General features: G+C 30.1%; 3 protein-coding genes across 3 annotated transcripts; 1 reads left to right on the top strand and 2 right to left on the bottom strand.

The window, feature by feature from the left end:
* The first annotated feature begins 366 nt into the window (after positions 1 to 366).
* Positions 367 to 2,300, top strand: LOC120083726 (nuclear transport factor 2B). Its single transcript, XM_039039584.1, has 2 exons — positions 367 to 801; positions 2,021 to 2,300. Exons 1-2 carry the CDS (start codon positions 505 to 507, stop codon positions 2,093 to 2,095), a joined length of 372 nt encoding a protein of 123 aa, XP_038895512.1. The 5' UTR covers positions 367 to 504; the 3' UTR covers positions 2,096 to 2,300.
* Positions 2,301 to 2,391: 91 nt separating this feature from the next.
* Positions 2,392 to 7,010, bottom strand: LOC120083719. Its single transcript, XM_039039572.1, has 2 exons — positions 6,814 to 7,010; positions 2,392 to 3,061 (listed from the first exon to the last, which is right to left on the bottom strand). Exons 1-2 carry the CDS (start codon positions 6,955 to 6,957, stop codon positions 2,633 to 2,635), a joined length of 573 nt encoding a protein of 190 aa, XP_038895500.1. The 5' UTR covers positions 6,958 to 7,010; the 3' UTR covers positions 2,392 to 2,632.
* Positions 7,011 to 13,386: 6,376 nt separating this feature from the next.
* Positions 13,387 to 13,981, bottom strand: LOC120087962. The gene is made up of 2 exons (XM_039044988.1): positions 13,670 to 13,981; positions 13,387 to 13,559 (listed from the first exon to the last, which is right to left on the bottom strand). Exon 1 carries the CDS (start codon positions 13,920 to 13,922, stop codon positions 13,716 to 13,718), a length of 207 nt encoding a protein of 68 aa, XP_038900916.1. The 5' UTR covers positions 13,923 to 13,981; the 3' UTR covers positions 13,387 to 13,559; positions 13,670 to 13,715.
* Between the last annotated feature and the right edge of the window lie 8,318 nt (positions 13,982 to 22,299).

Genomic DNA, 22,299 nt, shown 5'->3' on the forward strand with positions numbered 1-22,299 from the left:
AATTCCAAAAAGTTTGGAGGAAGAGGAGAAATCTATAATTAATTATTTTATTTACTTTATTTTATATATTTATGTATATCATGTTTAATTTATTTTAATATTTATTTTTAGAACAATTATTAATCTAGATTCTCAAATAAATTCTTAGGTTTGAAAAGCGAAGAAAGTTCAAATATTTGTAATATTCGTAAGGATTTTGCCAATGAAGCAAAAGTGGTGGCGTTAGAGTTACGCGAATTACTTTTCAAAACACCAAAAAAAAGTAATAATAATAATAATAATAATTTATTTATTAATAATAAAAATCCCCAAATCGGACGATTCTAGCCCTCGATATTTGTTGACACTATAAATTCCGAATTAACCCTCTCCTTCTCGAACCCTCGGCTAACGCTGTCGTCTCCATTTGTTTCTCTCAAAAACCCGGCGTCGTTTCCAAGCAGGGCGGAAGAAAAGTGGGTCTCTGTTAGCTCTTTCCCACCGGCGGATTTGAAAGTTATCGGAATGGATCCCGACGCGGTGGCTAAGGCTTTCGTCGATCATTATTACTCCACCTTCGACACCAATCGAGCCAATCTTGCGAATCTCTACCAGGACAATTCCATGTTGACGTTTGAAGGTCAGAAGATCCAAGGCTCACCTAGTATCGTAGCCAAGCTCTCTGGTCTCCCCTTCCAGCAGTGCAAGCACAACATTACCACCGTTGATTGCCAGCCTTCCGGTCCTGCTGGTGGCATGCTTGTCTTCGTCAGCGGCAGTCTTCAACTCGCTGGAGAACAACATGCTCTCAAATTCAGTCAGGTAATGCGTTTTTTTTTTTTTTTTTTAAAAAAACGAAGGTGTTGCTCGATTTGATTCGGTATGCGAGTATCCTCGTGGTTATTGATGTTGGATTTATGGATTGATCTTTGCTGGATCTAGTGTTCTTTTGGAGGTAGCTGATCGATCCTTGCTATAGAGTTGGACTGACTTGATTGAATTCGCGTTTTGATTCTCTAATTTATGCGTTTGTGCACTTTCAATAATGTTAGGCTTTGTGTAGTTTGTGTTGTCTTTTTTCTTTTAGATCTAGGGGTTTTCGTCGGAATTATTTGTATTGTTTTGAGAAAGCGAGACTGTAGATCAAGCTTGAGATCGTGATGTGGTTGCTTCAACATATCTGAGACGATTTGTGTTTTTTTTCCAAGAAATGTTATGGAACAAATTTTTTTTGGTCATCTTTCTGATTTACCAGCATCGGCTTAGTGTGAATGAGAAAATAAAAGGAAAGGTGCTTGATTATTTAACTCGAAAAGTTGATGCTAAACTGATAACTTATTATGAGTTCATGATTGCTTTTTCTTTACGGGGATTTCTGAGGTGACTGAGAAGCTTTCTCCTCATTTGAATAATGAATTTTGGAGGTGACTGACGAATTTTTGTCATTGAGAACTTGGTACTTTAAATATATCATTTTTGTGGGCGTGCAAAAATAATGAATTTGTTTCGTTGTTGTATGTTCGTCATTAACTTCTAGTTCAAATCATTTTCAAATTCCATATGGACTGGAATTTATTTTAGAATGATGAGTCATGACTGTTGTTAAAATCCTATTTTATATTTTATATTCTATGAATAACCATATTAGTGAATATGTATTATGTATAATGGTGTACAAATCACTTTTCTGAATGTTAATAGCCTTTGAGAATGTGATACATTGGCATTACTTTTCTTGTTTGTACTTTGTATTATCATGAAACAATTTCAATTACGTTAAGATATTCTTGGAAGAATTGAGAATTTGTTACAACAGTATATACTTATGATGGCGAAATTTGAAAATTGAATTGCTTTATGGACAATTTTCTTTGTTTTTGTTAGCCGTGGATCTATGTTTTCTTAGAATTTTGACTTGTATACTAATACTAGTTGCTTAGGGCTACTTTACTTAAGAGTATTTTTTCGGTTGTACAACTGTAACCACGTTTCTTGCAGTTAAATTTTTTTTAACCAAAATGTATTTTCTACGTGCTTTCAGATGTTCCATTTGATGCCAACCCCACAGGGAAGCTTCTTTGTGCAGAACGACATTTTCCGATTGAACTATGCCTGAAGTTGAGAGTAATCCATGGTATTGGGAGGCCTGAAATGTCAGGTCATTCCACCAGTTTGTTTATCACCGTTCAGTTTTTTAGTCATTTTAAATTGAAACTTGGATTATATTTTATCGTGCTTATGCTTCAATGTGTGCCTATGCAAAGTCGATTTTCTTGGTTGTCATTGAGAATTGATGAAATAGATACTTTCTTCAAATTCAAGTGATTTGCTCAATACTACTCCCTGCATTCTATCAAATTGCAAGTGTACTATATGCTATTATACCGGTCGAAACGAAAATCACAGCTTTAAACTTCTACATCATGGAAATTGAAATATGAATGTCCAAAATGAAAGCAGTACCGGCACTCTAGGCCCAAAAAATACAGGGTTTCAATTTCATCTTTTCCTTTAGACAACTAATACATAGATACAAAGTTGTTGAAATGTTTGGTTGTGCCTAGAAAATTAAATGAAAGAGCTGCACATCCAATGGAACAACTTGGGTGATCTTGATGAAGCTATGTTTGATTGGTGGCAATGAATCAGGTATTTATCTTCCATCCAAGTCAAACTCTGGTAAGTTCACATGAGGTAGGGCAGGCATATTAAGATGAGGCAATTCAGTAGCTTCAATCTGATGTTGTATTGCTGAAGTTGTCTTCCTTTTCAGAATTGTACCCAGGGATTTGAATGGATTGCTCAAGCCATTTCTGAGTTTCAAAATGAAAGACACTTCAGAGACTTGCCAAGCAACAGTGAGGATAATCATTGCTGAAACAAGGCAGTGAGTTATGAAATTCTGCCTCTTCACTTCTTTTAGCTCTTTCACTATCACTTTTTCTATTTTCACTCTGTTTCTTCCACTTCTTTCCACATTTTCACTTTGAGGCTCTAATTCTGTCTCAATTATTTTCTCATCCTTTTGCTGAGCTGAGATTTGGGAGTGGTTAAGCCTCTGTTCTTCTCTTGTTGATTCCACCTGTTAATGGCAGTAAAGGCCAATTACAAGGACTAAATTACTTGTTCCCCAATTAGAAAATGAAAGAGTTTTGACCATTTGGCTGCGCAAACTAGAAGATTAGAATAAACTTTTAATACTGTCCCCCTATTTCTTTGGTTCTCTTGCTTTGTAGAGAGAAAAATCGAACCTCTTCTAATTTAGGTCTGGTTTAGTATCCATTTGGTTTTTGAAAATTAAGTCTATCTTTCAATTTTTTATCATGGTTTGCATCTTTTTTAAGTAAAAGAATTGATCTTCTCTCAAAAAATTAGCTTGATTATTGAAAACTTCATTACAAAGTAAGAAATTCAAAGGAGAAATGGGTATTTGTAGGTTTAGTTTTTTAAAACTACTCAACAAATGTTGATCATATTTTCATGTTTTTCCCCGCCTATTGATTCAACATATAAGTTCTTTGAAAAAATTAGGTTAAATGAGCATTATAGACAAATGCCTAAATGTACCAAAGAAATGATTATCAGTTTTGATTAAAAGTCCACTTACCTTTTGGTGGTGATCTCGGTAAATGATTGTTTAGGTAGGCATTGGTAGTTCAAGGTTGATTCCATCAATAACTGGAAGTCTAAACTTTAAAAAATATTATATACATCAATTTCAAAACCTATTTAGAACGTGTAAGAATAATTGAGAAAAAAGTTTTTTTTTAAAAAAAAATTATTTTTATTTAAATATTTTGACAAATTGTTGAAAATATTTTTTAAAAACTATTTTTAGTGGTTAAATACTTTAATTTTTTTTTAAATTAAACATATGAAAATATATTTCAAATTTATTCTTAATTATGTTATTGAGATTTGGAAAATGATATCTTATTGGCCTTAAAAATAGTATCTTGAGGGCATGTGCCTAGAGTTTGGTACCATGGTAGAGAAGAAAAGGAAAGAAAATTTCGGTAGGATGATGACTTCATTTTCAATCCTCTATTTTGAAATTTAGGTTTGTTTTCTCCCAAAATTCATGGCGTCATGTCTACATTTTTTTTTCGAAAAGAAAAAAAAAGTTTTGAAAATGATGTTTTTTTTTTTTTTTTAGATGTTTATGGGTGGGGTGGAAAACAAGAAAGTTTTTCGGTCTCCATACTTAACTCTTATTCAATTCTCTCCATTTAAAAAAAAAAAACCATTTCAATCTGATTTTTGCAAGGATTTGGGCAGAGAATCCTTGTGAAAAATTTGTAGGGAAGAGATCGAGAATCAGTTAAATTATGTTGAAAGTTAAATATCTATTGTGAATGGATTAATTTTGAGAAATTATCATAAATAATTTTTAAAAAGTTTCTATCTTTCATAACTAACTTTAGCATATTTTGGAAAAGCTTGTGGAAATAGATTTTTCCGGTGCTTCTCGATTGAGATTGACCACCAAGATAAGGTTAAAAGATTATTTTTTTCATTTTATATCTAAACTATTAATACTTTTGGATTTTTCAGTGAGATTTCACCCAAGATTAACTATGAGATTTTACATAATTTTTCTAAATATCATGTATCCAGAACTTTTTTTTTTTTGAATTTTCAAATGGATTTACTAGTTATTCAAATAATTTTTCAAATAGATGTTGGGTGATTACAGTGAATCTTGATGTTCATAGTGTCCAAGATTCCATCAGAAAAAGACAAAAGAATCAATATATTGGACAGAAAATAAAAAAATTAGTTTTTTTCTTAGATATCTGTGCTCAATCTTGGCCAAGAAGTACCAAAAAAAAAAAACCATTTGAATTATTCAAAAGATTGAGCTAGTTGTAGAAAGAAGAAACATTTTGAGGACTATTTCGGACAATCTTTCGTTAATTTTTCATAAAAAGTCTTAAATCTTTTAAATGAAACAAAATTAAATGTCATTAGAAGTTATTTAATTATCATAATTCATATATATATATATGTAATGGTATGGAGAACGAGTAGCTTATGGGAAAAAAAATTTCTCCATTCCCTCCGGAGATGTCCATTCAAGAATAAGGCCTCGTGGGACCTCGGGGAGGAAAAATTTCACATAACTTAAAATAGGATTGAGAATTTTTTTTTTCAAGCTACAAGGATAGAAAATGCATTCTCCATATTTGCTTCTATCAATTTTTTTTTTTAATTTACTATAATAATTTTAATAATTAAGATAATAAATAAGTTTGAATTTAACATTTTTTTGAAGAACCATAAATACAAATATTTTACCTGAAAATTTAATATTAAATTTAGATCATATATATAAATAATTTTATAGGTAATTATTACTTTCTAGTTTTCTTGTTAAATTCAAATTGTGGAATTGATCACAAAAACAATCGGTGAGAAATTTGACTATTTTCTAAAATAGTTACTTAAGTTGGTTATTTTTTTAAAGAAAAAAATAAAACGAGAAAAAAATTTCAAGATTTCACGTTTCATATTAACTAAACCAAGTTGAGTGTATAACATTATAATTATATTTTAATATAACCAAAACAAGTTGAGTTTATAACATTACAAACGTATTTTAATTTAACCAAAAAAAAAAAAAAGATAAGTTTGTAACTTTATTAACATATTTGAACTTAACCAAACCAAGTTGAGTTTATAACCTAACAAATTATTTACGCTCCATGTGATAATCATTTCGTTTTACGTTTTATGTTTTTAATTTTTGAAAATTAAGTCTATTTTTTCTTCATTTCTTACCAGGATTTCCATCTTTCTAAAGTTCGATTGTTGAATTCTTAGCCAAATTCCAAAAAAGAAAAACAAGTTTTTAAAAACTATATTTTTAAAATTTTAAATTTTTACTTGGTTTTTTAAATCATTGCTAAAAGAGTAGATAACAAAGGAAAAAATTTGAAGGTGAGAAATAGTGTCTATAGGCTTAATTTAAAAAAAAAAAAACTAAAAAACTAAAACCCCTTTTGACAACTATTTTGTTTTTTGTTTTTTGATTTTAAAAATAAAGTTTATTTCCTCATCATTTTTTTTACAATGATTTTCATATTTTTTAAGTACAATAGTTGAATTCTTATTCAAATTCCAAAAATAAAAATAAGTTTTTAAAAACTACTTTTTGTTTTTAATTTTCAAAATTTAACTCGATCTTTTAAACTATTGGTAAAAAGTATATGACAAAAGAAGAAATTTAGAGGTAGAAGTAGTATCTATAGGTTAGATTTTAAAAAACAAAAACAAAAATCTAAATAATTACTAAATGGGGTCTAAATCCAAGCCTTAATGTTCTAATACATTTTTCTAATATAATTTTACATTTTAAGATTTCAAATTTCAAATTTAAAACATATTATATTTACTAAAATTTTAAATTGGCAGACATATTGACATTTTTCATATGGGTTTAGCAGTTGAATCAACATTATTTTTTTATATCATAGAAAAACGGATGAAATATAACAAAAGTGTTCCTTTTTTATATATATACATAGTTTTTTCTCCCCAGAAATATCTTCATTTTCGTAATCATAGAGATTATTGAAAACCTTGAAGAATAATCGAAAACAATAAACTGGAACTCTCCAGAGTTCTACTCTCCCCTTTTCTTTCTTTTTTTGAAAATCACAAAACATTTGAATCTTAATAGTAAATAAAACAAATCGAAAGATACTTTAAAATTCAAAATTAATAATGAAGTAATTTTGTGCATTCTTCCGAAAGCAAACTCTTAAATCACCGATTAATCTAAAAGCTTAAGTCGATATCTACGTATGAATTTGATTAACGTATTAATCTAACCTGAGAGAGTAATCGGGAAAGAAGTTGCAGATCGTGGGCGTCGGCGCCGGAGCTCCGGTGAGAGGCGGTTCTGTTGTCGTCCTCCTCCATCAGTCTTCGAATCGCAAGGCTGATGAGCTCCATCTCCTCCGTCGCCTCCGCCATCCCTTTCTTTTTTTGCCCTTTTTCCCTTTCAACTTTCTTCCTCCGGCAATCGAATGATATCACTTTTCTTGAGGAACAGCCTCCAATTAATATTTGACACGTGTTGTCTTTTGAATGGTGTACTGTCATTCTTTCTGTCCCTTTTCGAACAATTGTTTAAGCAATTTGTTCATCTATTTAATTCTTTTGCTAAATAAAGTTGTGCATAAAGTAGGGTAAATTTTCATCAAACTTACTCATTTCGATAAAATAAAGTTGTGCATAAAAATGAGTATGCTTACACATTAATTTTTTAATAATTTTGTTAGAATTCTTAAATTTTCACTTGAATGGTTAAATAATTCTTGATATTTTGGTTAATATATCATTAAATTCATGATACCAATATAGATATAAAGGGATAATTTTTTTTTAATATCCACAACATATCACCAGTATCGTCTATATATATTGGCGATATATCATTTAATGGATATATAGTTGACATTATTACAAAAATGTGGAAATACTGTTAAAATATAATGGATTCGTCGCCCGATTTCGCAATATGTCGTTTTTCTTTCATTATTCAATTATTTCAACCTCTAAGGCTCTATTTAGTAATCATTTGATTTTTTTATTTTTATTTTTGAAAATAGACAATATTTCTACCTTCAAACTTATTTTCTTTTAAATCATTGTAAAAAATGAAGAGAAAATAGACTTAATTTTTTTTTTTGAAGAGGTATTGTAATTAAAGTGTGGGGTGGGGGAATTGATCCTCAAACTACGAGGTTGATAGTATGAACATTACGCCAGTTGCCCATAATAGACTTAATTTTCAAAAACTAAAAACAAAAAACGAAATAGTTATCAAATGAGATCTAAATTTCAAATTCACTTTTTTTCCAACCTTACCTTCAATCCAAAATTTTTATTTTTAAGATTGAATTTGAAAAAAACACCACGAAAAAAAACTATATTTTGAATTAAACTTTTTGAATTTATTTAAATTTGTTTCTTTTATTATCTAAAACTTTCATTTCCAAAAAATAAATTTTGAAAAGAAAAAACCCTACATTTTGTGTGTTTATTCTCATTGAAACTTTTTTTTTTTTTTTTTTATTGAATTTTCACTTCATTTCACCTAAAACTAGAATTGATGTGAATTTTGCTTCTTTTTTTACCATGCAAATTTTCATTTCAAAGAAATAGAAGAATCTATATGTTAAATTCATTCAAAATTTTTCATTGAATTTTTATATCATTTCAGCTCAAATTTAAATTGATGTGAGTTTTGCTTCTTTCCATAATTTTAAGCTTTTATAATTAGAAGTTGAAAAATAAGAGATATGCAAACTAAAGAATACAAGGTAAAGGAAACTACGACTATCTAGATTTGCTTGAGGTTGGGGCTGAGTTAGGTGACGAAGAAAATGATCCAGTTTATGTGTGGGTTAGGGCTGTAGATCTCGATGATGCTCAAGATAATCCAATCATGGTTATAGAGCTGATGAACCAGGAAAACCTTTCATCCGTAGAAGAACTACGGATGATGATGCTCAAGTTGATGCAAACTCACTTTTTCAAATATGGAGGTAATGAGTTTGGATAGTCAATATATACATGGACAATAATGCCTATGGCAGTAGTAATCATGGTTATTGTAATAGCTTTATAGTTATTCAAGTGACTACGTGCTTTGTTGTTGTAATGATTTGACCAGTGGGAGAAAGACAATAATTTGGATTGAGTATAGAGATGCAATGAAAATAATCTGAGTGTGAATTGGGTATTCGCCAATTAGGCCTCCAAGTCCTCTTCTTGTTGCCCAAATTTCCTCTCCAAACAATTAAATATATTTCATGCATGTTGGTTTTTTTTGCGTCTAATGAACATGGTTTTGGACATAACACATCGATCTAGACACAAGGATCCTTAACTTTTCCTTATGAAAGTGACTCAGATTCAAGACCTTTATATTATCTTTATTTTTCAAAGCATCTTTATTTAGATGAAACATGGTTTGATCCAAGATATCCTTCTATTGGTATCATTAGGGCCAAACGTTGATACTCATGCATGTCCAATTATGTTAAAAATTTCAACATACTATGACTTGAGAGAAGTATTGTTACTGTCAAATAAATTTAGCTCATGTTGGGCTAGTACCTCCTAGGTCATGATCCTATTGTTGACTATAGTATTTGTCTTTCTATCTGTCTAACTAAGACTTTATCTATGACATATTCATTTTCGGTCTTAACTATTATCTATTATTTCATTACTAATCATATTTGGCTTCTAATACTTGATTTATATGCTTAAAGTCATAGTTTATTACTTAAATAAGTTTGTTCTAAAATTTCACTATAAAGTTCATAATATTTTATAAATTTTTATGATATCCATAATTCTTTTCATAATATCCATAAATTTGAGTTACCGATATTTACATCAATAACGATATTTAAGTCCTTACTTTAATATAGTTTTTTGCTAATTTTTTCTCAATACAATATTATGCATATGTTTTAGGCTAAATTATAAAAAGTGCTCTTGAACTTTGTACTTTGTGTACAAAATACTCTTCAACTTTCAAAAGTTTCAATGATACTATTAAACTTTTCAAATGAGTTCAAAAATACTCTTACCATTAGTTTTAAACGAAAATTTATAGTGTTTCGTTTCAAAATTCCTTTGAACTTTCAAATTTTTTAAAACATCCTTCACTTAAAAGAAAGTTAAAAATACCCTTACTCTTATTATATGAACAAAAATTCTTAATACTTAATTGTAAAATAACTGTAAACTTTCAAAATTTGCATTGATATTCTTAATCTCTCAAAAAGATTAAAAATGCTCATATTATTAATACAGTGATAAATTTGTTTGAAGTTTTCTTGATTTTAAAAAGAAGTAATTTTAAGATAAATTATATGGATATCCTCATTTTTCAAATATAGATAATCTCATTTTTCTTCTATTAGTTCAATTCTTACACCAATTTTTTTTAACAATCAAATATAAACTAAAGCTTCAAAGTTAAAACAAAAAACCTCATAAAATTTCAAAGTTAAAACAAAAAACCTCATAAAATTTCAAAGTTAAAATCTCCCCCTTAAAACTTACCAAAATGATGAATAACCAAATACAAAAAAGATGTATTTGATTATTAACACTCATCAACTACTTACAATATTGTTCAAACATTTAAGCCAAGATCCCTTAGTACTTCCATTATCTTTTTTTCTTGTTATAGTCTATATATCTTATTTGGAGAGGACAACTTTTTTTTTCTTCTAAGATAAATAAATGTCAAACAATTGATAAAAAAAAAAAAAAGAAAGGTAAGAGAGTATTGAAGAAGAGATAGAGAGAAAAGATAGAGACGAAAGAAAACATCAACTGTTTCTGTTCATATAATAACAATAAGAATATTTTTTATTTTTATTTTTATTTTTTTTAGTTTTAGTCTAAGGATAGTTTTCAAATTTTTGAAAGTTCCATATTTTTTACCCAAAACACTAATAATTTCTACCTAAGATTTATCGTAAGAATATCTTTGATCTTTTTGGAAGTGTAAAATATTTTTTTAACTTTAGAAAATTTCTTAAGATATTTGAAGAAGATGGCAACTCTTGTATAAGAAATGTAATTGGATGGAATTGCGAGTTTAAGCTTAAAATTGATAGAAAATTAAAAATTAAAACTATTTTTTCCTTCTTTTGTTTAAAGAAAAAGAAAAAGAAATAATGAAAAAGAAAAGACAGAGGGATCGGATCATCTCTCATTTTGCTTTTATAAAGTTTGATAACCTTTTTATTTGGCTATTAAATCAGGCGGTGGATTTGACTTTTATTCTAATCTCATTTGTTCATCTTTTTTCTATTTTATCTTCACATTTGTAATGTAATAACTAACAATTATCTAACTCTATTATCTCAAAAAAAAAAAAAAAAAAAACAATTATTTCACTCTTTATGCGTATATATAAGAAAGTTGAGAGAACCTTTTAATTTCTTTGGAAGTTGTTTTAATTTTATTTAGGTAAAAAAAAACATTTTTTTTCTCAAAGAACTCAATCCTCGAGAGAAATCTCCGTTTCAATCTCCTAAAATTTAATAGAAAATTTTGGAAGTACGGAACATTAATTGGGAGAGCTTTCTCGATTTCTATTTCATGAATATCCATAAATTTACAAGTGTATTAGACACAAAATTAAAAGGTGTTTAATAAATTCAATCGAGTTTAATAATCTTACAAATTATTAGAAACAAAATCAAGAGTTTGTGGACTATTAAATACTTTTTTTTTTTTTATAAATTTGTATTAAAAAAAATAGTAAATACAAAATGAATCCTAAAAATCATTCCAATGACAGATTAAAGAACCTCAATAATTAAAATAATCCAACATTAGTTGGCCTGTCAATGTATCTGGTAAGAGTTGGAGATTTATTAAAGTTACTTGCATCACTAAAACCCACTAACTAGGCTATAATTTATCCCTTACTTTCCCTCTTTATTTTTTTAAGAAGAAATATATAATATCTTACACATTAAAGTTGAAATATAGTCAATTACTCAAGTTAGTTTTGAAGTTAAATTGGTTATTAAATTTACTAAAAGGTTATATATTTGAATATACTAAAAAAAAAAAAAAAAAAAAAGAAAAGATCGAAGTATTAATATGATTGTCTCGTTGCTTTAAATTTTAAAATTATATATTTCATACATCAACTCACAACTTTTTTTTCCTTCGAGTTTAACAAGTCAAGTTCTTAATTTCCTCACTAAGGGAGATTAGTTTGTATAAATATCTCATTTCCTTGAATTAGTAGTGAGGTCAAAAGTATGGTTTAGAATTTCGATCAAAATCTCGAAATATCCATCCAAATTTTGAGATTTGGATGGTCTCAAAATTTTAATTGGAGACAATTTTGTTTTAACCAATTTTGACAAAATTTTGAGAATATTCCGATTCCCTTATTTCGATGAAATTTAGAGATTTCAAGAAAATTTCATTTTTTTAAAATTTTATGATCCCAATTATACATAATTCTATAGTTTCACATGTTAATGTCATTTTCTACAAAGGATTGAGCCATTTTTAAGTGTTACTTTTTCTAATTTCAATTTTTTTTCAATCTTTAACTTTATATCAAGTCAAAACTTTCATTTCTAAAGAAATTAAATTTGATAAAACCACAACAAATAACCTATATAATTTTTTACTTTATTCAAACCTTATTAATTAAATTTTCACATTATTTCACATCAAAATTGAATTTATGTGGATTTTTTTTCTTTAACCATCCAAAACTTTAATAATTTTCACATTATTTCACTCCAAAATATTCATAAACTTAATACTATTTTGTAATTATTTTCCATTTCTTCTTTAAATTTCTGCTCTCACGTCAACATTTACACAAACGTTTACAATAGATATCTAAATGTTGTCTTATTTTATAGAAATTGTGATTAAAGATGGTCAATTATTATCTAATTAAGCCACAATTAAAGTTTTATTAACTAATTATAACAATTTTCATCAATTTCAATAATTGTTCTTAAAATTTTCATTGATATTGATATTTCCATCGTTATTACCATAAAATCAGGACTTCACTATTTCCATCGACATCAATACTTTGAACTTTGATCAAAAGTTAAGTATGAAATATGAATGAGATAGATTATAATAAATTGAAATTAATAATTGAATTACTAAATCAAAGTTTACTATATTAAATTCATTTTTTATAGTCCATTACAAAATTTAGGAGATATTCATTCAAATCCAATAGTTCATATCTTTCACTCATGTCCTTCTCCCATCAATTAGTACTTAGCAAAGAAATAGAAAATTTTAATATTTTTTTAAACGATTTGAACATTTCACTTCTTAATTCATCATATATTATTTATTATTTGAATTATGTGAAAATTAACACGTCAATTTATTATTATTATTATTTTTTAACAAAGCATCAATTCATTATAAAAAAAAAAGTATGACAATGAGACAAAGGTTAAATAATCTTTTTAAAACACCTATATTCACACATTTATTGTTTATATTATATGAATATTTACGATAGGGTTAAATAATCTTTTTAAAATACCTATATTCACATGTTTATTATTTATATTATATGAATATTTACGACATTTTATTACTTATTTTTATATATTTATAGTGTAATAAAAAGGTCAATTCACCCGAAATATCTAAATATAGAAATTTAATTCCATGAATGAGACATTGAGAAAATTTCTAAGACATTTGGTAATATTTCCACCCACTTTAAAGTACTAATAAATGTGTATAATAAATAACCTGACCCACATGAAATAACATAAAAATAATTGACCTTTACTATCACTTGACTTAAAAGTTAAAAACTTCTTGTCTATTACTCATATTCTCTAATTAAATCAGAGATGAACTCTAAAATGAAAATTAGAAATTTCAATTAATATTTGTTTGAATTCCATATGATGATGATGATCATCATCCACAATTTCAACAATTTCAAAACCTAAAATTAAATGACATTACAAAAACACAATATGCTTTACCGATATCCCTGAAAACAAAAGGCACCATGTACAAGGCTGGCCGGAGCCGGCGGTCATAGAAACGAAGATCGATCCGGAGATTACAGAGACAGAGGAATCAGAAACAGAGAAGCAGAACGTAGAATTGAAACAGAGAGTGTATGTACCTGGAAATTGGAAACGGATGAAGAATCTGATTCCGATTAGGGAGAATCAGATGTAGATGTGAAGTTGAATGACGAAGGTGAAGAGGGAAATTAGGGCAAAGAAGATGAGGGAATGGATGAAAATGGAGGCGCCGCTGGTTTGGAAGTTGCCGAACTGAACAAATCGGTGGTGGCCAGGGACTTGAAAGAGAAGACCTGGGGATAGAAGAAGGAATAGAACCACAGCCACGAAAACTGGGCCCCAATCCGCCATTGTTTTCTTCTTCACCGCCACTTAAATTTTTTTTTTTTTTCTCTCTCTGCTTTCTGAATCATTGGCCTTGTTATATATTTCGTGGAATTTCAAAATGACAGATTTCTCCTTCCCTATTTTCCCAATTATTATTATTATTATTTTGTGTAGTGGAGATATCGTCTTTTTCCTTCTTGGAAATTGTGGATAGATTTTCTTTCAAAAAAGAAAAAAAGGGATAGATTTGTACTTTTCATAAAAAGGTAGAATAGTTTTGGTTTAAATACACTTTCTTCCTTTTTACTTTTTGGCTTTGCTTTCTTATTTTCAAATGATTGGGTTTGGTGTCTATATTTTTAATTTTTGTTTATTTTGATCTTTATATTTTGAAAATATATTTTTTTATCTTTTTATTTTTAATTTTGTTTCATTTAGGTCCATAAACTTTTAAAAAGTGGTCATTTTGGCTCCTTAAAAATGAAAAATGGAGTGTAGAACAAATTGACGATTATGTTTTTAATGTTTATTGTCCCACTCTGTTGTTTCATGATTATCACAACACTCTTAACAGACGAGTACTTTATCGAAAGAGGGTTGAAATTGAAAAAAAAAAAAAAAAAAAACTTTGCTCATAAAAATATAGCTTAAAAAAGAAGAAGCAGAAACAAAAGCAAAGGCAATCTCTTTTGTTGGGGAGACACCTCCAACTTTTTTAAGTGAAGCCAAATATTCATTTGAAAACCATTTTCATATTGCAAAATAAATGTTTGATCTAATGTGTTGATGTGAACAGGTCTAAAGTGTATTATTTTCACTTGTGATTGACAGTCAATGATTTTGTTCAAGTTTTGTTAAGTTTAGATTTAATGTTATATGTTCATGTTTTGTTCAGTTTAATTTGTTTGTATTAATTTGATGGCTTTGTTGACACCTTTAAGTTTAGATATAATAGTTAAATTTAGTGGTTTTGATTGTCCAACGTATGGTTTGCAGGGTGATTAAAGTTTAATTTGGGATTAATGGTTTGTTTAAAGTATGCTTTTGAGGTATTTTGCTTCAATAAATTGTTATTTTGGGTTAATTGTGTGGTTAAAGTTTGATTTGAGACTATTTTTTACTGTTTTTTTTCTTCTTTTTCCATTGTGTAGTTAGTAGCTTGGGGTTTTCTTCTTCTTCTTCGGAATTGGTTACACATTTGGTATGTTTTTTTTTCTTCTTTATGACAAGATAACAATGAACAGTACAAAAAGGGCTATAAGGCTTTTTAAATTGGAAGTTGTTTTAGATTTGAATTTCTTGTCCTACCTTTTATTGTATTATTCTATCTATTAATATATTATTTTTATGGTAAATTTATCGATCATTAATGAGTCGCATATTTTTAGGTCGTTTTGAGAGTCAGAATGATAATTATGCACTTTTTATATAGTTTTGAGATTCAAAGTTATACTTAGATAATTTTTAGGTAGTTTTAGAAACCAAACAGATGCTAATTCACTTTTTATGTATGTAAATGATATGATACCTTTACATGCAAAAAGATCAAAGATGGATGTTCAATTCCATAATGCTATAATCCTCAATACTTGATGAATTTTGTATTTTGTAATGTTGTATAGTTACAAATTACATTTGATGTATTTATTGTATTATTAGATAATTTCTTTAGTTTCTAATATAAATTGATTACTAAAGTTCAATAATGAAAGAAAGTCATTGTATTTAATGCATACATTATGAAATATTTCATGTGTCTATTTAGCTAAAAACAAGTGCTTATAATGTAATGGACATAATTTCAATGTTGTTTGTCATAGCATAAGATTAAGTGATATATATGATATCTTAAAAAAAAAAAAAAGAGGTTATATATATGATATGATAGCCTTAGAAAATGGTAATCATATGTCAAAGAAAGCATTAAAAAAAAGCTATTATATAATAAAGATAATATTGAGAATAAGCTATTATGTTAGGGATAACTTTAATGGTGAACGCAATTGAATATTTTCATAGCTATATATACATACTATATTTTCATACTCTATTATAGTATCCATTATAGCTTTACAAAAAGGTGTTAAAAAGTCTCACTTTTAATAATATAGGCTATTAGGATATTCGAAAAAGGTCATAAAAAGTATTTTATAGTCTTTTCCGTTAGCTATTATAACTATTATTTCTTGTAGTAAAGTGTTTAAATAAGTATTTATAAGTGAAAAAAAAATATTTATAAATATTTAGAAATACACTCTTAGTAAATTTGAATATATCCTAACCCACTGCTATTATTATTTGTCAATTCTAGATTGAAAAAAGGTAATTTTTTAGGTTATAAGTAGAAGAGTGTGGATTTCAATCTTCGATTAGATAATTATGTTCACTTTGGAAAGAAAAAAAAAGAAGTGTGAATTCGATGATTATACTGACTTTAGCCAAAAGAAATTATATATCTAAAATAGACTCTAGGTCACTCTGATCAATCTTAGAAGAATTAATTTAGGAATAAATATATTTTATTCAAATAATTGAATTTTACGTCGACATAAAATAAAATTGGGTGATAACTGACATAAAATCTTTTTTTCTTTTTAAGGTCAGAAGCTCCAACTTTAGGGATTTTTTTTTAATATTATTATTTTAAAACTTATTATAATTATGTAATAGTTTTGAGGATTAATTGTTCAAAAGATCTATTTTAAAGGTCTAAAATGGCAAATGACCTAGTTGTTTAAAAAAATGTCAAATGACCATTTGTTAATGTCACGACTACGTGAAGTTACATTATTGTCCTTCTTTTTTCTTTTTCTTCTTCTTCTCCGGTATGAGAAATCTTCCTTTACACGTCGTCTTCTTCTTCTCCAGCATCTTCTCCTCTGTACGTCGTCTTCTTCTTCTTCGACACGACGAATCCATGCAAGTAGCTCCGATACGACCAACTCTGATGAGCAAGAGACAAGAGAGAGAAGTGATTTTGTGCGTGATGAAACGAAGAAAGAGCGAGACGAGCTAGAGCAGATGCGTGAGATGAGCTAAAATGAGAGATATAGTGATTTGTGAGTGAAAAAAGAAGAGAGAGTGAGACAAACGAGAGAGAGATTACATTTTTGCATGCACGCGAGTATATTTTGGTAATTTCACTCGAATTTGACGTTAGCAAAAGGGCATTTAATATTTTTTTAAAAAAATCGGGTCATTTTATATTTTCCACCTAATTTTTGGGTCATCCATCTTGCAGATCCTTTTGAGCATAGTTTTGAAATTTATTTGAAAAATATTGTTGTTTTGCATAAATTGTGATGATTGAACTATTTATGGATCAAAATATATTACAAAAAATTATTTTTAAGATGCGATGATGCATTAGAATATGAAAACCATTAACTCCTCATATTTTCAAAATGTAAAGAACAAATTTAATGCATCCTCCAATTGATTTTAATCATACCATTAATTTATCATAAATCACACCTTCCAACCGATTTAATGCATCTTAACATTTTAGTTTGGAATTTTCTTTAAATATTTTGAACTTTCTCACATTTTGAAAAACATTGTCAAGAAGTTTGGGCTTGAAAAGGTGAGTATTAAACGAACCCCAGCTTCTACTCATGTTAAGCTGTCGAAAGACTCTGAAGAGGTACAAGTTAATGAAAGTTTCTATTGAAACATCATTGGAAGTCTATTATATCTTACTGTCAGAAGGCCAGACATTGCATTCGCCATTGGTGTATGTGTGCAAGATATCAGTCTTGTCCCAAGACAAACCATCTCTTAGTTGCCAAATAGATAATCAAATATATTAATGACACTAGTGACTATGGGTTGCTATACACTTTTGACATAGTCAGTTCCCTAGTTGGTTAATGTGATGCTGACTAGGCAAGAAGTTCTGAAGATAGGAAGAGCACTTCAGGAGGTTGTTTCTTTTAGGAAATAATTTGATAAGTTGGTTTAGTAAGAAACAAAATTGTGTTTCTTTATCCACTACCAAAGCATAATATATTGCTATGGTATTGAAGGAAATCGAAAATGAGATTTCCATGAGCAATGGAACAAGACTATTCCAAATTACAATCATGAATCAACAATGCATTTACAGTCAACTTCAATACAAATGGTTATGCAAATAATATAGAAATTACAGCATGAGAATCTCAAATGTATAGAGGGAAAAACTGTACGAACAAATGCAGACGCGTCTCCAAGTTCTTATGTGCACTCTGATCGCTCGAACAACAGCAACCACGAGCGCTCGACCTACACGACCGCAACACCGCACGAACATAGCACGAACACTTTTCGCTTGTCCTCAACGATCTCCTTGGTCACAAACTTCTTCGCAACACGAACGGCTGCCACAGCACCACGAACAGCCTCCAGAAAATCTCGACGGTGTCGAGTTGAGTCTGAAACCACCAACAAGGCTACCTTGATATTCTCGGTGTGAGAATCCAGAGGGTGGGCTCTGTTCGGACTTGGTATGAGGCAGACAAACGGAGGAAACAACGATTGCGTACACGACTGGCCAAGTGGAAGATGGCTGAGACCTATCATATAGGTCGATGCCCAATCGTTTAGATAAAGCATGCGATTGTTTAGCAAAAGCTATGTGATCGTTTAGCTCCGTCTGTCGCGTACAGACTCTACACGATCGTTTACCTTAGGCCAGTGATCATCTAGCAAAGCTATGCGATCGTTTAGTAAATACTGCACGATCGTTTAGCTCGCACCTGCACGATCGTTTAGCTCTGCCCAGCCGCCGTTTAGTAAATCCAATTTTACTTGACGACTACGTGAGTTCTTTTACGCGAGAGAAAACTCAAAATCCTTTTCAATCTTTTGTAAAACCTCTTTTTTCGAATAGGAAAACCAATTTCCTTTTTAAACTCACGGTTACCATGATCCGATAGCCACCCACTACTTTTGTTATTTAAAAGAAAAAGTATTAATTATCTAAATAATTAATATTATTTAAACATAAATGGATAAACCCAACTTACATACCTATATTTATAACCTATAGTTTTAATATTTCATCTCATGAAACATATAAACCATAGTTCTTTTTCTATTCCATGGTACTTAATGTAAATCTCATTTACATCAATCCCTCCATAGATATATCTTATATATCATACCGATTATAACATATATAATCAAAATACCTTCTTGTCATTTGAACATTTCAAATCAACACCAAGAACTGATCCTCAAACAGAGAATCCAAGCTACCAAGAGGACCTTATGGACCTGTGGCTCCGAAGCTCCAACGGTATGTGAATAAGTGACTAAAACTCTTTAGTCACGAGATCCACCATCCGTTAACTGCTAGACACTCCACTAAAGACTGACAGCTGAACTCTTTTATCACAAATAATTATGTGTTCATCTTAACCTATCAGCAACACGACAACCCTTCATAGATCGCTCGTAAGTACAATTGGGCCAATAACCGTTATGCCCCTGTAGTTACATCTTTCTCCTTAAGTACCACTGATCCCTCTAATGAAACATAAGTCATAGTCTTACTATGACCGAGTCTTCTTTTCCAAAAGAGAAGCTGTGGCCACTATGTTCAAGCCCCGAAATCAGCCCTTATGGGAGCAATCTCTTTACTTATCCCTGCTTCGGGAAAGAAGTGAATTCCATCTTGTGGAGAGTTCCTAGCTCTCAGATCAGACAAGTCCCCCAAAAAGGTAGGGCAGTTGAGTTGCAATCTGGCCAGCTCTCACCCATACTAATCAAATGACTGCCCTCAAAGGCAGGAGTTCTCAAAACACTCAAGATTGAGGTCATGTCACCTATGGTCATTTAGGTGAGATATAAGTCTCTAGTATCAACGACATTATATACAGAGTCTAGTCATCTCGTAGTCTAGGTATTATACAAACTCTTTGTATAGGACATCCCCGCTCCACATCTCCACATGAATGGTCAGGATCTACCATCTGTAGTAGTTTACAACACTTGTAAACCTCTACAAAGTGGGCCGTATCTGTAGTGTCACCAGGATCAGGTATCCCACCTTAATCCTTATACTACAGACTGATTTAGGTTATCACTTAAGGCATGATCCACTTATATATCACATATACATGCTTAAGTTCACATAAGATAACCAAGGAGCTTTGTTTATTGGATATGAGTAAATGCTAGAATTAAATAACACTTATTTGATTCATTGAACAATGTGTATCTTTAAAAAACAATGAGACTCCGGGAGAATTAGGACTACCAATCCCAATAGGTAGTAGTTGTACTCAGTTAATTTAAATGAAGCAAATTCTGAATGAGTATGATGTTCCACAAGAGGCCATGACTCTGTACTATGACAACATAAGTGCCATCAATTTCTCAAAGAAACCAGTTCAACATAGTCGAACCAAACATATTGACATTAGACATCATTTCATAAGAGAGTTGGTCGAGAGCAAACAAAATGTGTTAGAACATATTCACACAAAGAATCAACTTGCAGATATTTTCACCAAAGCATTAGATACTGTTCAGTTTGAAGCTTTAAGAGTTGCTCTGGGGCTTTGCACTATTGATGTATAACAATTAAACATTATGTTCGTTTTTTAGCAGGGTTGGGCTTCATGGAAATTTAAGCCCGTTAAACGGGGAAAATGTGGATTAGCCCTATTTTAATGCTTCTCTATTGGGCTTGTTGGAGAATCAGGCCCACTGGCGATGGAAAATGTCCTTTTCCTATTATAGCCCACTATCAGGTTTGTAGTTACTTATTTAATTCAAATTTAAATTTAGTATTTTTTGCGATTATTAAGAAGGAAGTTCAAACTAAACTATATGGTGCTTCAACTTCCTCTCCATGTTTGACGAAACCCTGGTCCTTTTCATCTCGTGTGTGATCCTTACTCTCATCGAGTGGTGAACACTAGACAGAAGAATTACAATCTGAAACAAAAATGGTTTAATACAAAAAGCAAGCTAACAGGAAGAAGAATGTTGAAAGCGTTGTTCCTTCTTTCTCTACGAACATATATGGTGTAAGGATGCGAGGGCGTCTTCAACAGAGTAAAAATGTTGGGGTTATGCCTCCTTTTGCAAAACAAAGACGATCTGGAGTCAGCTCTACTTATAAAGAGAAAGGCAAAGGCAAAATAACTCCTACTACTTTAACTATGATTGACTTAGTAGGCCATGGGAGAGAGATCCCTATCGAACAGGGCCATTCTTCCTCCAGTACCTCATCTGAGTCAATGCATGAGTTCATCTAAGTCAATGCATGGGTTTAATTGTGATTGACTTAGTAGGCCATGTGACCCTTTCCAGTAAAAGGTCTCTTAGTCATCTTGTCTTCAAGGCATGACTCACACACAGGTAAAGAATTTTCTTATAACTCGCTTAGAAATCCATTCTTCACCAACCTCTCAATCCTATTGAGATTGATGTGTCCTAATCTTAGGTGTCAAAGTTGGGTATTTTCTTTAGGAGAAATTTTAAGTCTTTTATGTTGAGTTACTGTAGCCTTAAACATTTCTATGTTACAGAGGGTGTTAGTTGCTAACGGTCTTAGCACATAAAGATTGTTTTCCAGTTTTACAGAACAAATACCAACACCATTTTTAGAAATAAACACTTTATTTACAATGAAGTTGATACAGTATGAATGTTCAAGCAAATACTTTACAGAAACAAGGTTCCTTTTTAAATCAGAAACTATATAAACATCTTCTAAAATAAGAAATTTGTTCTGTAAAGTTAACCAGAGACCTCACATTATCACAGTTGAGATGACGTGTCCAGTTCCAACCCGCATCTGTTGGGGATGATGCCCTAAACTCTCGTGTCCTGTAGTTTGTAAATGCAGTTTTGAACAAACGCTTGTGATGTATAATATATGATATTTTCTTCACTTATTGTCTATGAGCATTGGATGTTTTATTTGCTTTACCACAAACCAATAAACTAAGATCCTTGGTTGTCGTTTGTTAACTTAAGCATGTATTTGGAGACATATAAGTGGATCATGTCTTAAATGATGACCAAAATGGTTTGTAGTATATGGATAAAGGAGGGATACCTTATCCTGGTAACACTACTGTAAACCTCGTACTCCATTTTCCTACATAAGTGAGTAAAAGCGTGCTAAGTAAAGTTGTGAAAGGAGGTAAAGAAAGTAAGAAGATGGAGGAAGAAAATTCTAAGTGTTAGAAATATCTAGTCATAGGTGAGTTTTAGATAGTATAACAAATGAAAATTTGGCTAAGTATGGAAGCCAAGTGTAAGCATGCATTGATAGAGAAGTGTGGACGCATGAGGTTGTGTGTTAGTAACTAAGGCTTGTAGAGGCTAAGTGTTGAAGACAAGGATAAGCTATGCATTGGAACTAAGGATGAACACATGAGTTGAAGGATCTTGCAAGATGCAT

Source organism: Benincasa hispida, chromosome 1 (assembly GCF_009727055.1).
Source record: "Benincasa hispida cultivar B227 chromosome 1, ASM972705v1, whole genome shotgun sequence".
NCBI classification, from domain to species: domain Eukaryota; kingdom Viridiplantae; phylum Streptophyta; class Magnoliopsida; order Cucurbitales; family Cucurbitaceae; genus Benincasa; species Benincasa hispida.

Bases quoted from the DNA above. Each gene is read 5' to 3' on its own strand.
- LOC120083726 (XM_039039584.1), top strand. From the start codon at position 505: ATGGATCCCGACGCGGTGGCTAAGGCTTTCGTCGATCATTATTACTCC. The intron at 802-2,020 runs GTAATGCGTTTT...ACGTGCTTTCAG, and splicing joins ATGCTCTCAAATTCAGTCAG to ATGTTCCATTTGATGCCAAC.
- LOC120083719 (XM_039039572.1), bottom strand. From the start codon at position 6,957: ATGGCGGAGGCGACGGAGGAGATGGAGCTCATCAGCCTTGCGATTCGA. The intron at 3,062-6,813 runs GTTAGATTAATA...TGCCATTAACAG, and splicing joins TTTCCCGATTACTCTCTCAG to GTGGAATCAACAAGAGAAGA.
- LOC120087962 (XM_039044988.1), bottom strand. From the start codon at position 13,922: ATGGCGGATTGGGGCCCAGTTTTCGTGGCTGTGGTTCTATTCCTTCTT.